The sequence below is a fragment of the Salvelinus fontinalis genome, chromosome 40 (genome assembly GCF_029448725.1).
Source record: "Salvelinus fontinalis isolate EN_2023a chromosome 40, ASM2944872v1, whole genome shotgun sequence".
In the NCBI taxonomy this organism is placed as follows: Eukaryota; Metazoa; Chordata; class Actinopteri; order Salmoniformes; family Salmonidae; genus Salvelinus; species Salvelinus fontinalis.
The window spans coordinates 3,632,691-3,647,738 of NC_074704.1; the positions used below are offsets into that span (position 1 = coordinate 3,632,691).

General features: G+C 40.5%; 1 protein-coding gene across 1 annotated transcript in view; it reads right to left on the reverse strand.

Moving 5' to 3' along the window:
• Nucleotides 1–15,048, reverse strand: part of LOC129839198 (serine/threonine-protein kinase/endoribonuclease IRE1-like) — a 59,071-nt gene that overhangs the window by 29,460 nt on the left and 14,563 nt on the right. Inside the window, exons 3-6 of the mRNA XM_055906505.1 lie at nucleotides 13,230–13,263; nucleotides 12,997–13,069; nucleotides 12,274–12,346; nucleotides 10,707–10,829 (exon numbers count right to left, since the gene is read on the reverse strand). Coding sequence (XP_055762480.1) covers nucleotides 10,707–10,829; nucleotides 12,274–12,346; nucleotides 12,997–13,069; nucleotides 13,230–13,263 — 303 coding nt within the window. The remainder of the gene's footprint in view (nucleotides 1–10,706; nucleotides 10,830–12,273; nucleotides 12,347–12,996; nucleotides 13,070–13,229; nucleotides 13,264–15,048) is intronic.

Consider the following 15,048-nt stretch of genomic DNA (forward strand, 5'->3'; position numbering starts at 1 on the left):
CTGAGTAGAGTAGAGTAGGGTAGGGTAGAGTAGAACTGAGTAGGGTAGAACTGAGTAGGGTAGAACTGAGTAGAGTGGAACTGAGTAGAGTGGAACTGAGTAGAGTAGAACTGAGTAGAGTAGAACTGAGTAGAGTAGGACTGAGTAGAGTAGGACTGAGTAGAGTAGAACTGAGTAGAGTGGAACTGAGTAGAGTAGAACTTATTAGAGTAGAGTAGAACTGAGTAGAGTAGAACTGAGTAGAGTAGAACTGAACAGGGTAGAGTGGAACTGAGTAGAGTAGGACTGAGTAGAGTAGTTTTGAGTAGAGTAGAACTGAGTAGAGTAGGACTGAGTAGAGTAGAACTGAGTAGAGTAGAACTGAGTAGAGTAGAACTGGGTAGAGTAGAACTGAACAGGGTAGAGTGGAACTGAGTAGAGTAGGACTGAGTAGAGTAGATTTGAGTAGAGTAGGACTGAGTAGAGTAGAACTGAGTAGAGTAGGACTGAGTAGAGTAGGACTGAGTAGAGTAGGACAGAGTAGAGTAGAACTGAGTAGAGTAGGGTAGATCTGAGTGGAGTGGGACTGATTGGAGTAGAACTGAGTAGAGTAGAGTAGGGTAGGGTAGAGTAGAACTGAGTAGAGTAGGGTAGATCTGGGTGGAGTAGGACTGATTGGAGTAGAACTGAGTAGAGTAGAGTAGAGTAGGGTAGGGTAGAGTAGAACTGAGTAGGGTAGAACTGAGTAGGGTAGAACTGAGTAGAGTGGAACTGAGTAGAGTAGAACTGAGTAGAGTAGAACTGAGTAGAGTAGGACTGAGTAGAGTAGGACTGAGTAGAGTAGAACTGAGTAGAGTGGAACTGAGTAGAGTAGAACTTATTAGAGTAGAGTAGAACTGAGTAGAGTAGAACTGAGTAGAGTAGAACTGGGTAGAGTAGAACTGAACAGGGTAGAGTGGAACTGAGTAGAGTAGGACTGAGTAGAGTAGTTTTGAGTAGAGTAGAACTGAGTAGAGTAGGACTGAGTAGAGTAGGACTGAGTAGAGTAGGACTGAGTAGAGTAGGACTGAGTAGAGTAGAACTGAGTAGAGTAGAACTGAGTAGAGTAGAACTGAGTAGAGTAGGGTAGATCTGAGTGGAGTAGGACTGATTGGAGTAGAACTGAGTAGAGTAGAGTAGGGTAGGGTAGAGTAGAACTGAGTAGAGTAGGGTAGATCTGAGTGGAGTAGGACTGATTGGAGTAGAACTGAGTAGAGTAGAGTAGGGTAGGGTAGAGTAGAACTGAGTAGGGTAGAACTTAGTAGAGTGGAACTGAGTAGAGTAGAACTGAGTAGAGTAGAACTGAGTAGAGTAGAACTGAGTAGAGTAGAACTGAGTAGAGTAGGATAGATCTGAGTGGAGTAGGACTGATTGGAGTAGAACTGAGTAGAGTAGAGTAGGGTAGGGTAGAGTAGAACTGAGTAGGGTAGAACTGAGTAGAGAAGAACTGAGTAGAGTGGAACTGAGTAGAGTGGAACTTATTATAGTAGGGTAGAACTGAGTAGAGTAGAACTGAGTAGAGTAGAACTGAGTAGAGTAGAACTTATTAGAGTAGAACTGAGTAGAGTAGAACCGGGTAGAGTAGAACTGAGTAGGGTAGAACTGAGCAGAGTAGAACTGAGCAGAGTAGAACTGAGTAGAGTAGAACTGAGTAAAGAACTGAGTAGAGTAGAACTTATTAGAGTAGAGTAGTACTGAGTAGAGTAGAACTGAGTAGATTAGAAATGAGTATAGTAGGGTAGGGAAGGGTAGAGTAGAACTGAGTAGGGTGGAACTGAGTAGAGTGGAACTGAGTAGAGGAGAACTGAGTAGAGTAGAACTGAGTAGAGTGGAACTGAGTAGAGTAGAACTGAGTAGAGTGGAACTGAGTAGAGTAGAACTGAGTAGAGTAGAACTGGGTAGAGTAGAAGAGTAGGACTGAGTAGAGTAGGACTGAGTAGAGTAGAACTGAGTAGAGTGGAACTGAGTAGAGTAGAACTTATTAGAGTAGAGTAGAACTGAGTAGAGTAGAACTGAGTAGAGTAGAACTGGGTAGAGTAGAACTGAACAGGGTAGAGTGGAACTGAGTAGAGTAGGACTGAGTAGAGTAGTTTTGAGTAGAGTAGGACTGAGTAGAGTAGGACTGAGTAGAGTAGGACTGAGTAGAGTAGAACTGAGTAGAGTAGAACTGAGTAGAGTAGAACTGAGTAGAGTAGAACTGAGTAGAGTAGGGTAGATCTGAGTGGAGTAGGACTGATTGGAGTAGAACTGAGTAGAGTAGAGTAGGGTAGGGTAGAGTAGAACTGAGTAGAGTAGGGTAGATCTGAGTGGAGTAGGACTGATTGGAGTAGAACTGAGTAGAGTAGAGTAGGGTAGGGTAGAGTAGAACTGAGTAGGGTAGAACTGAGTAGAGTGGAACTGAGTAGAGTAGAACTGAGTAGAGTAGAACTGAGTAGAGTACAACTGAGTAGAGTAGAACTGAGTATAGTAGGGTAGAACTGAGTAGAGTAGGGTAGAACTGAGTAGAGTAGGGCTGAGTAGAGTGGAACAGTAGTACTGAGTAGAGTAGAACTGAGTAGATTACAGTATGACTGAGATGAGTAGAACTGAGTAGAGTAGAACTGAGTAGGGTAGAACTGAGTAGAGTAGAACTGAGTAGAGTAGGACTGAGTAGAGTAGGACTGAGTAGAGTAGGACTGAGTAGAGTAGAACTGAGTAGAGTGGAACTGAGTAGAGTAGAACTTATTAGAGTAGAGTAGAACTGAGTAGAGTAGAACTGAGTAGAGTAGAACTGGGTAGAGTAGAACTGAACAGGGTAGAGTGGAACTGAGTAGAGTAGGACTGAGTAGAGTAGTTTTGAGTAGAGTAGAACTGAGTAGAGTAGGACTGAGTAGAGTAGGACTGAGTAGAGTAGGACTGAGTAGAGTAGGACTGAGTAGAGTAGAACTGAGTAGAGTAGAACTGAGTAGAGTAGAACTGAGTAGAGTAGGGTAGATCTGAGTGGAGTAGGACTGATTGGAGTAGAACTGAGTAGAGTAGAGTAGGGTAGGGTAGAGTAGAACTGAGTAGAGTAGGGTAGATCTGAGTGGAGTAGGACTGATTGGAGTAGAACTGAGTAGAGTAGAGTAGGGTAGGGTAGAGTAGAACTGAGTAGGGTAGAACTTAGTAGAGTGGAACTGAGTAGAGTAGAACTGAGTAGAGTAGAACTGAGTAGAGTAGAACTGAGTAGAGTAGAACTGAGTAGAGTAGGATAGATCTGAGTGGAGTAGGACTGATTGGAGTAGAACTGAGTAGAGTAGAGTAGGGTAGGGTAGAGTAGAACTGAGTAGGGTAGAACTGAGTAGAGAAGAACTGAGTAGAGTGGAACTGAGTAGAGTGGAACTTATTATAGTAGGGTAGAACTGAGTAGAGTAGAACTGAGTAGAGTAGAACTGAGTAGAGTAGAACTTATTAGAGTAGAACTGAGTAGAGTAGAACCGGGTAGAGTAGAACTGAGTAGGGTAGAACTGAGCAGAGTAGAACTGAGCAGAGTAGAACTGAGTAGAGTAGAACTGAGTAAAGAACTGAGTAGAGTAGAACTTATTAGAGTAGAGTAGTACTGAGTAGAGTAGAACTGAGTAGATTAGAAATGAGTATAGTAGGGTAGGGAAGGGTAGAGTAGAACTGAGTAGGGTGGAACTGAGTAGAGTGGAACTGAGTAGAGGAGAACTGAGTAGAGTAGAACTGAGTAGAGTGGAACTGAGTAGAGTAGAACTGAGTAGAGTGGAACTGAGTAGAGTAGAACTGAGTAGAGTAGAACTGGGTAGAGTAGAAGAGTAGGACTGAGTAGAGTAGGACTGAGTAGAGTAGAACTGAGTAGAGTGGAACTGAGTAGAGTAGAACTTATTAGAGTAGAGTAGAACTGAGTAGAGTAGAACTGAGTAGAGTAGAACTGGGTAGAGTAGAACTGAACAGGGTAGAGTGGAACTGAGTAGAGTAGGACTGAGTAGAGTAGTTTTGAGTAGAGTAGGACTGAGTAGAGTAGGACTGAGTAGAGTAGGACTGAGTAGAGTAGAACTGAGTAGAGTAGAACTGAGTAGAGTAGAACTGAGTAGAGTAGAACTGAGTAGAGTAGGGTAGATCTGAGTGGAGTAGGACTGATTGGAGTAGAACTGAGTAGAGTAGAGTAGGGTAGGGTAGAGTAGAACTGAGTAGAGTAGGGTAGATCTGAGTGGAGTAGGACTGATTGGAGTAGAACTGAGTAGAGTAGAGTAGGGTAGGGTAGAGTAGAACTGAGTAGGGTAGAACTGAGTAGAGTGGAACTGAGTAGAGTAGAACTGAGTAGAGTAGAACTGAGTAGAGTAGGATAGATCTGAGTGGAGTAGAACTGATTGGAGTAGAACTGAGTAGAGTAGAGTAGGGTAGGGTAGAGTAGAACTGAGTAGGGTAGAACTGAGTAGAGAAGAACTGAGTAGAGTGGAACTGAGTAGAGTGGAACTTATTATAGTAGGGTAGAACTGAGTAGAGTAGAACTGAGTAGAGTGGAACTGAGTAGAGTAGAACTTATTAGAGTAGAGTAGAACTGAGTAGAGTAGAACCGGGTAGAGTAGAACTGAGTAGGGTAGAACTGAGCAGAGTAGAACTGAGTAGAGTAGAACTGAGTAGAGTAGAACTGAGTAGAGAACTGAGTAGAGTAGAACTGAGTAGAGTAGAACTTATTAGAGTAGAGTAGAACTGAGTAGAGTAGAACTGAGTAGATTAGAAATGAGTATAGTAGGGTAGGGAAGGGTAGAGTAGAACTGAGTAGGGTGGAACTGAGTAGAGTGGAACTGAGTAGAGTAGAACTGAGTAGAGTAGAACTGAGTAGAGTGGAACTGAGTAGAGTAGAACTGAGTAGAGTGGAACTGAGTAGAGTAGAACTGAGTAGAGTAGAACTGGGTAGAGTAGAACTGAACAGGGTAGAGTGGAACTGAGTAGAGTAGGACTGAGTAGAGTAGATTTGAGTAGAGTAGGACTGAGTAGAGTAGAACTGAGTAGAGTAGGACTGAGTAGAGTAGGACTGAGTAGAGTAGGACTGAGTAGAGTAGGACTGAGTAGAGTAGGGTAGATCTGAGTGGAGTGGGACTGATTGGAGTAGAACTGAGTAGAGTAGAGTAGGGTAGTGTAGAGTAGAACTGAGTAGAGTAGGGTAGATCTGAGTGGAGTAGGACTGATTGGAGTAGAACTGAGTAGAGTAGAGTAGGGTAGGGTAGAGTAGAACTGAGTAGGGTAGAACTGAGTAGGGTAGAACTGAGTAGAGTGGAACTGAGTAGAGTAGAACTGAGTAGAGTAGAACTGAGTAGAGTAGAACTGAGTAGAGAAGGATAGATCTGAGTGGAGTATGACTGATTGGAGTAGAACTGAGTAGAGTAGAGTAGGGTAGGGTAGAGTAGAACTGAGTAGGGTAGAACTGAGTAGAGAAGAACTGAGTAGAGTGGAACTGAGTAGAGTGGAACTTATTATAGTAGGGTAGAACTGAGTAGAGTAGAACTGAGTAGAGTGGAACTGAGTAGAGTAGAACTTATTAGAGTAGAGTAGAACTGAGTAGAGTAGAACTGAGTAGAGTAGAACTGAGTAGGGTAGAACTGAGCAGAGTAGAACTGAGTAGAGTAGAACTGAGTAGAGAACTGAGTAGAGTAGAACTGAGTAGAGTAGAACTTATTAGAGTAGAGTAGAACTGAGTAGAGTAGAACTGAGTAGATTAGAAATGAGTAGAGTAGGGTAGGGAGGGGTAGAGTAGAACTGAGTAGGGTGGAACTGAGTAGAGTGGAACTGAGTAGAGTAGAACTGAGTAGAGTAGAACTGAGTAGAGTGGAACTGAGTAGAGTAGAACTGAGTAGAGTGGAACTGAGTAGAGTAGGGTACAGTATAATTGAGTAGAGTAGAACTGGGTAGAGTAGAACTGAGTAGAGTAGAACTGAGTAGAGTAGAACTGAGTAGAGTAGAACTGAGTAGAGTAGAACTGAGTAGAGTAGGGTAGATCTGAGTGGAGTAGGACTGATTAGAGTAGAACTGAGTAGAATAGAGTAGGGTAGGGTAGAGTAGAACTGAGTAGGGTAGAACTGAGTAGAGTGGAACTGAGTAGAGTAGAACTGAGTAGAGTAGAACTGAGTAGAGTAGATCTGAGTAGATTAGCACTGAGTAGAGTAGGGTAGGGTAGGGTAGAGTAGAAATGAGTAGGGTAGAACTGAGTAGAGTAGAACTGAGTAGAGTGGAACTGAGTAGAGTAGAACTGAGTAGATTAGCACTGAGTAGAGTAGGGTAGGGTAGGGTAGAGTAAAACTGAGTAGGGTAGAACTGAGTAGAGTGGAACTGAGTAGAGTAGAACTGGGTAGAGTAGAACTTATTAGAGTAGAGTAGAACTGTACAGGGTAGAGTGGAACTGAGTAGAGTAGAACTGAGTAGAGTAGAACTGAGTAGAGTAGAACTGAGTAGAGTAGGGTAGGGTAGAGTAGAACTGAGTAGATTAGGGTAGGGAAGGGTAGAGTAGAACTGAGTAGGGTAGAACTGAGTAGAGTGGAACTGAGTAGAGTAGAACTTATTAGAGTAGAGTAGAACTGAGCAGAGTAGAACTGAGTAGAGTAGAACTGAACAGGGTAGAGTAGAACTGAGTAGAGTAGAACTGAGTAAAATTGGGTAGAACTGAGTAGAGTATAACTGAGTAGAGTAGAACTGAGTAGAGTGGAACTGAGTAGAGTAGGGTAGAACTGAGTAGGGTAGAACTGAGTAGAGTAGAACTGGGTACAATAGAACAGAGTAGAGTAGAACTGAGTAGAGTAGAACTGAGTAGAGAAGGATAGATCTGAGTGGAGTATGACTGATTGGAGTAGAACTGAGTAGAGTAGAGTAGGGTAGGGTAGAGTAGAACTGAGTAGGGTAGAACTGAGTAGAGAAGAACTGAGTAGAGTGGAACTGAGTAGAGTGGAACTTATTATAGTAGGGTAGAACTGAGTAGAGTAGAACTGAGTAGAGTGGAACTGAGTAGAGTAGAACTTATTAGAGTAGAGTAGAACTGAGTAGAGTAGAACTGAGTAGAGTAGAACTGAGTAGGGTAGAACTGAGCAGAGTAGAACTGAGTAGAGTAGAACTGAGTAGAGAACTGAGTAGAGTAGAACTGAGTAGAGTAGAACTTATTAGAGTAGAGTAGAACTGAGTAGAGTAGAACTGAGTAGATTAGAAATGAGTAGAGTAGGGTAGGGAGGGGTAGAGTAGAACTGAGTAGGGTGGAACTGAGTAGAGTGGAACTGAGTAGAGTAGAACTGAGTAGAGTAGAACTGAGTAGAGTGGAACTGAGTAGAGTAGAACTGAGTAGAGCTGAGGACAGTAGGGTACAGTATAATTGAGTAGAGTAGAACTGGGTAGAGTAGAACTGAGTAGAGTAGAACTGAGTAGAGTAGAACTGAGTAGAGTAGAACTGAGTAGAGTAGAACAGAGTAGAGTAGAACAGAGTAGAGTAGAACAGAGTAGAGTAGAACTGAGTACAGTAGAACTGAGTAGAGTAGAATTGAACAGGGTAGAGTAGAACTGAGTAGAGTAGGACTGAGTAGAGTAGAATTGAATAGATTAGGACTGAGTAGAGTAGAGTAGAACTGAGTAGAGTAGAACTGAGTAGAGTAGGGTAGATCTGAGTGGAGTAGGACTGATTAGAGTAGAACTGAGTAGAATAGAGTAGGGTAGGGTAGAGTAGAACTGAGTAGGGTAGAACTGAGTAGAGTGGAACTGAGTAGAGTAGAACTGAGTAGAGTAGAACTGAGTAGAGTAGATCTGAGTAGATTAGCACTGAGTAGAGTAGGGTAGGGTAGGGTAGAGTAGAAATGAGTAGGGTAGAACTGAGTAGAGTAGAACTGAGTAGAGTGGAACTGAGTAGAGTAGAACTGAGTAGATTAGCACTGAGTAGAGTAGGGTAGGGTAGGGTAGAGTAGAACTGAGTAGGGTAGAACTGAGTAGAGTGGAACTGAGTAGAGTAGAACTGAGTAGAGTAGAACTGGGTAGAGTAGAACGTATTAGAGTAGAGTAGAACTGTACAGGGTAGAGTGGAACTGAGTAGAGTAGAACTGAGTAGAGTAGAACTGAGTAGAGTAGAACTGAGTAGAGTAGGGTAGGGTAGAGTAGAACTGAGTAGATTAGGGTAGGGAAGGGTAGAGTAGAACTGAGTAGGGTAGAACTGAGTAGAGTGGAACTGAGTAGAGTAGAACTTATTAGAGTAGAGTAGAACTGAGCAGAGTAGAACTGAGTAGAGTAGAACTGAACAGGGTAGAGTAGAACTGAGTAGAGTAGAACTGAGTAAAATTGGGTAGAACTGAGTAGAGTATAACTGAGTAGAGTAGAACTGAGTAGAGTGGAACTGAGTAGAGTAGGGTAGAACTGAGTAGGGTAGAACTGAGTAGAGTAGAACTGGGTACAATAGAACAGAGTAGAGTAGAACAGAGTAGAGTAGAACTGAGTAGAGTGGAGTAGAACTGAGTAGAGTAGAACTGAGTAGAGTAGGGTAGGGTAGAACTGAGTAGAGTGGAACTGAGTAGAGTAGAACTTATTAGAGTAGAGTAGAACTGAGTAGAGTAGAACTGAGTAGAGTAGAACTGAGTAGAGTAGAACCGAGTAGAACAGAGTAGAACTGAGTTAAGAACAACTGAGTAGAATTGACTAGTTACCTGTCCGTCCTACGGTGTGTTGTAGTCAGAATACAGTAGTATTGACTAGTTACCTGTCCGTCCTACGGTGTGTTGTAGTCAGAATACAGTAGTATTGACTAGTTACCTGTCCGTCCTACGGTGTGTTGTAGTCAGTATACAGTAGTATTGACTAGTTACCTGTCCGTCCTACGGTGTGTTGTAGTCAGAATACAGTAGTATTGACTAGTTACCTGTCCGTCCTACGGTGTGTTGTAGTCAGAATACAGTAGTATTGACTAGTTACCTGTCCGTCCTACGGTGTGTTGTAGTCAGAATACAGTAGTATTGACTAGTTACCTGTCCGTCCTACGGTGTGTTGTAGTCAGAATACAGTAGTATTGACTAGTTACCTGTCCGTCCTACGGTGTGTTGTAGTCAGAATAAAGTAGTATTGACTAGTTACCTGTCCTACGGTGTAGTCAGAATACAGTAGTATTGACTAGTTACCTGTCCGTCCTACGGTGTGTTGTAGTCAGAATACAGTAGTATTGACTAGTTACCTGTCCGTCCTACGGTGTGTTGTAGTCAGAATACAGTAGTATTGACTAGTTACCTGTCCGTCCTACGGTGTGTTGTAGTCAGAATAAAGTAGTATTGACTAGTTACCTGTCCTACGGTGTAGTCAGAATACAGTAGTATTGACTAGTTACCTGTCCGTCCTACGGTGTGTTGTAGTCAGAATACAGTAGTATTGACTAGTTACCTGTCCGTCCTACGGTGTGTTGTAGTCAGAATACAGTAGTATTGACTAGTTACCTGTCCGTCATACGGTGTGTTGTAGTCAGAATACAGTAGTATTGACTAGTTACCTGTCCGTCCTACGGTGTGTTGTAGTCAGAATACAGTAATATTGACTAGTTACCTGTCCGTCCTACGGTGTGTTGTAGTCAGAATACAGTAGTATTGACTAGTTACCTGTCCGTCCTACGGTGTGTTGTAGTCAGAATACAGTAGTATTGACTAGTTACCTGTCCGTCCTAAGGTGTGTTGTAGTCAGAATACAGTAATATTGACTAGTTACCTGTCCGTCCTACGGTGTGTTGTAGTCAGAATACGGTAGTATTGACTAGTTACCCGTCCGTCCTACGGTGTGTTGTAGTCAGAATACGGTAGTATTGACTAGTTACCTGTCCCTCCTACGGTGTGTTGTAGTCAGAATACGGTAGTATTGACCAGTTACCTGTCCGTCCTACGGTGTAGTCAGAATACAGTAGTATTGACTAGTTACCTGTCCGTCCTACGGTGTGTTGTAGTCAGAATACAGTAGTATTGACTAGTTACCTGTCCCTCCTACGGTGTGTTGTAGTCAGAATACAGTAGTATTGACTAGTTACCTGTCCTACGGTGTGTTGTAGTCAGAATACAGTAGTATTGACTAGTTACCTGTCCGTCCTACGGTGTGTTGTAGTCAGAATACAGTAGTATTGACTAGTTACCTGTCCCTCCTACGGTGTGTTGTAGTCAGAATACAGTAGTATTGACTAGTTACCTGTCCGTCCTACGGTGTGTTGTAGTCAGAATACAGTAGTATTGACTAGTTACCTGTCCGTCCTACGGTGTGTTGTAGTCAGAATACAGTAGTATTGACTAGTTACCTGTCCGTCCTACGGTGTGTTGTAGTCAGAATACAGTAGTATTGACTAGTTACCTGTCCGTCCTACGGTGTGTTGTAGTCAGAATACAGTAGTATTGACTTGTTACCTGTCCGTCCTACGGTGTGTTGTAGTCAGAATACAGTAGTATTGACTAGTTACCTGTCCCTCCTACGGTGTGTTGTAGTCAGAATACAGTAGTATTGACTAGTTACCTGTCCGTCCTACGGTGTGTTGTAGTCAGAATACAGTAGTATTGACTAGTTACCTGTCCCTCCTACGGTGTGTTGTAGTCAGAATACAGTAGTATTGACTAGTTACCTGTCCGTCCTACGGTGTGTTGTAGTCAGAATACAGTAGTATTGACTAGTTACCTGTCCGTCCTACGGTTTGTTGTAGTCAGAATACGGTAGTATTGACTAGTTACCTGTCCGTCCGATGTATAGAAGTGGTGCATTGGGGCAGATGGAGTCTGATGATGATGTGGAGAGGCTGGTCTGTTTCTCTCCTGTCTGGGGGTCAACCACGAACCATACATCCTGCTTCTTCCCTAAACAGGTACAGGTACACACAGACACACACACACACACACACACACATTACTGATGTCCCGACAACACATTACTGATGTCCCGACAACACATTACTGATGTCCCGACAACACATTACTGATGTCCTGACAACCTCAACACATTACTGATGGCCCGACGACACATTACTGATGTCCCGACGACACATTACTGATGTCCCGACGACACATTACTGATGTCCCGACGACACATTACTGATGTCCCGACGACACATTACTGATGTCCCGACGACACATTACTGATGTCCCGACGACACATTACTGATGTCCCGACGACACATTACTGATGTCCCGACGACACATTACTGATGTCCCGACGACACATTACTGATGTCCCGACGACACATTACTGATGTCCCGACGACACATTACTGATGTCCCGACGACACATTACTGATGTCCCGACGACACATTACTGATGTCCCGACGACACATTACTGATGTCCCGACGACACATTAGTGATGTCCCGACGACACATTACTGATGTCCTGACAACACATTACTGATGTCCCGACAACACATTACTGATGCCCTGACAACACATTACTGATGTCCTGACAACCTCAACACATTACTGATGTCCTGACAACACATTACTGATGCCCTGACAACACATTACTGATGTCCTGACAACACATTACTGATGTCCTGACAACCTCAACACATTACTGATGTCCTGACAACACATTACTGATGCCCTGACAACACATTACTGATGTCTTGACAACACATTACTGATGCCTTGACAACACATTACTGATGTCTTGACAACACATTACTGATGTCCTGACGACACATTACTGATGTCCCGACGACACATTACTGATGTCTTGACAACACATTACTGATGCCTTGACAACACATTACTGATGTCCTGACAGCCTCAACACATTACTGATGTCCTGACAACACATTACTGATGTCTTGACAACACATTACTGATGTCCCGACGACACATTACTGATGTCCCGACGACACATTACTGATGTCCTGACAGCCTCAACACATTACTGATGTCCCGACGACACATTACTGATGGCCCGACGACACATTACTGATGTCCCGACGACACATTACTGATGTCCCGACGACACATTACTGATGTCCCGACGACACATTACTGATGTCCCGACGACACATTACTGATGTCCCGACGACACATTACTGATGTCCCGACGACACATTACTGATGTCCCGACGACACATTACTGATGTCCCGACGACACATTACTGATGTCCCGACGACACATTACTGATGTCCTGACAACATATTACTGATGCCTTGACAACACATTACTGATGTCCCGACAACACACTACTGATGTCCTGACAACACATTACTGATGTCCTGATGACACATTACTGATGTCCTGACAGCCTCAACACATTACTGATGTCTCTCACCAGTGTAGAGGACTCCATCAGAACTCCTACAGGGAGCAGACTGGACCAGCTCTGGGATGGTGAAGGGCAGTTTCTGGAGAAATATAGACAATACTATATATATACTATACAGTATACTATTATTATATATATTAAAATACTATATTATACAGTATACTATTATTATTTATATTTAAATACTATCTCGCTCTCTGCCCGTCTCTCTCGCTCTGTCCGTCACTCTCTCTCTCTCTCCCTGTCCATCTCTCTCTCCCTGTCCGTCTCGCTCTCCCTGTCCGTCTGTCTCTCTCTGTCCGTCTCTCTCCATGTTTGTCTCTATCTCTCTCCCTGTCCGTCTCTCTCTCCCTGTCCGTCTCTCTCTCCCTGTCCGTCTCGCTCTCCCTGTCCGTCTCTCTCTCCCTCCCCCCGTCTCTCTCTCTCTGTCCGTCTCTCTCTCCCCCTCTCCCTCTCTCTCTGTCCGTCTCCCTCTCCCTCTGTCCGTCTCCCTCTCCCTCTGTCCGTCTCCCTCTCCCTCTGTCCGTCTCCCTCTCCCTCTGTCCGTCTCCCTCTCCCTCTGTCCGTCTCCCTCTCCCTCTGTCCGTCTCCCTCTCCCTCTGTCCGTCTCTCTCTCCCTCTCTCTCCCCCTGTCTCTCCCCCTGTCTCTCTCTCTGTCCGTCTCTCTCTCGTCTCTCTGTCCGTCTCTCTCTCACTCCCCCCCCCCCCGTCTCTCTCTCTCTCTCTTACCATCAGTCCTTCCTTGTGTTTTCCTCCCAGGACGTAGAGACTGCCATCGTTGGGGTCAGGGAGAAACCCTGGCCTAAAAAACACACAGTAGCAATGTTTATCAGGTGTGTGTGTGTGTGTGTGTGTGTGTGTGTGTGTGTGTGTGTGTGTGTGTGTGTGTGTGTGTGTGTGTGTGTGTGTGTGTGTGTGTGTGTGTGTGTGTGTGTGTGTGTGTGTAGAGGAGAGTCACTCACTCAGTAAGGTAAACAGGCACCTGGATGATGGGATCTGGAAAATATTTAAGAATGATGGAATGTTCAGAACGAACAATATGTTAATTAGTTAAGGTACAAACAGTAAGAACACCTTCCTAATATTGAGCTGTATATATTATTATAGTATACTGTATATATTATTATACTATATATATTATTATAGTATACTGTATATATTATTATACTGTATATATTATTATAGTATACTGTATATATTATTATACTGTATATATTATTATAGTATACTGTATATATTATTATACTATATATATTATTATAGTATACTGTATATATTATTATACTATATATATTATTATAGTATACTGTATATATTATTATACTATATATATTATTATAGTATACAGTATATATTATTATACTATATATATTATTATAGTATACAGTATATATTATTATACTATATATATTATTATAGTATACAGTATATATTATTATACTATATATATTATTATAGTATACAGTATATATTATTATTATTATTATTATAGTATACTGTATATATTATTATACTATATATATTATTATAGTATACTGTATATATTATTATTATTATTATTATAGTATACTGTATATATTATTATTATTATTATTATAGTATACTGTATATATTATTATACTATATATATTATTATAGTATACAGTATATATTATTATACTATATATATTATTATAGTATACAGTATATATTATTATTATTATTATTATTATTATTATTATTATTATTATTATTATAGTATATATTATTATTATTATAGTGTATATATTATTATACTATACTGAACAGAACGACTTCCTAATATTGAGCTGTATATATTATTATAGTATACTGTATATATTATTATACTATATATATTATTATAGTATACAGTATATATTATTATACTATATATATTATTATAATATACAGTATATATTATTATACTATATATATTACTATACTATACTGTAGGTATATAATATTATACTATACTGTATATATTATTATACTATATATATTATTATACTATACTGTATATATTATTATACTATATATATTATTATAATATACAGTATATATTATTATACTATATATATTACTATACTATACTGTAGGCATATATTATTATAGTGCACAGTATATATTATTATACTATATATATTACTATACTATAGGTATATAATATTATACTATACTTAAGGTATATATTATTATACTATACTGTATATAGTATTACACTGTACTATATATATTATTATACTATACTGTAGGTGTATATTATTATACTTTACTATAGGTATATATTATTATACTATACTGTAGGTGTATATTATTATACTATAGGTATATATTATTATACTATATATATATAACCATACTATACTGTAGGTATATAATATAATACTATACTGTAGGAATATATTATTATACTATACTGCAGGTATATAGTATTATACCATACTATATATTATTATACTATAAATTATTATAGTATACTGTGTATATATTATTATAGTATATATATTACTATACTAGACGTATATAATATCATACTACACTGTAGGTATATATTATTATACTATATATTATTATACTATACTGTAGGTATATATTATTATACCATACTATATATTATTATACTATACTGTAGGTATATATTATTATACCATACAATATATTATTATACTATACTGTAGGTATATATTATTATGCTATACTGTGTATATATTATTATAGTATATATATTACTATACTAGACGTATATAATATCATACTACACTGTAGGTATATATTATTATA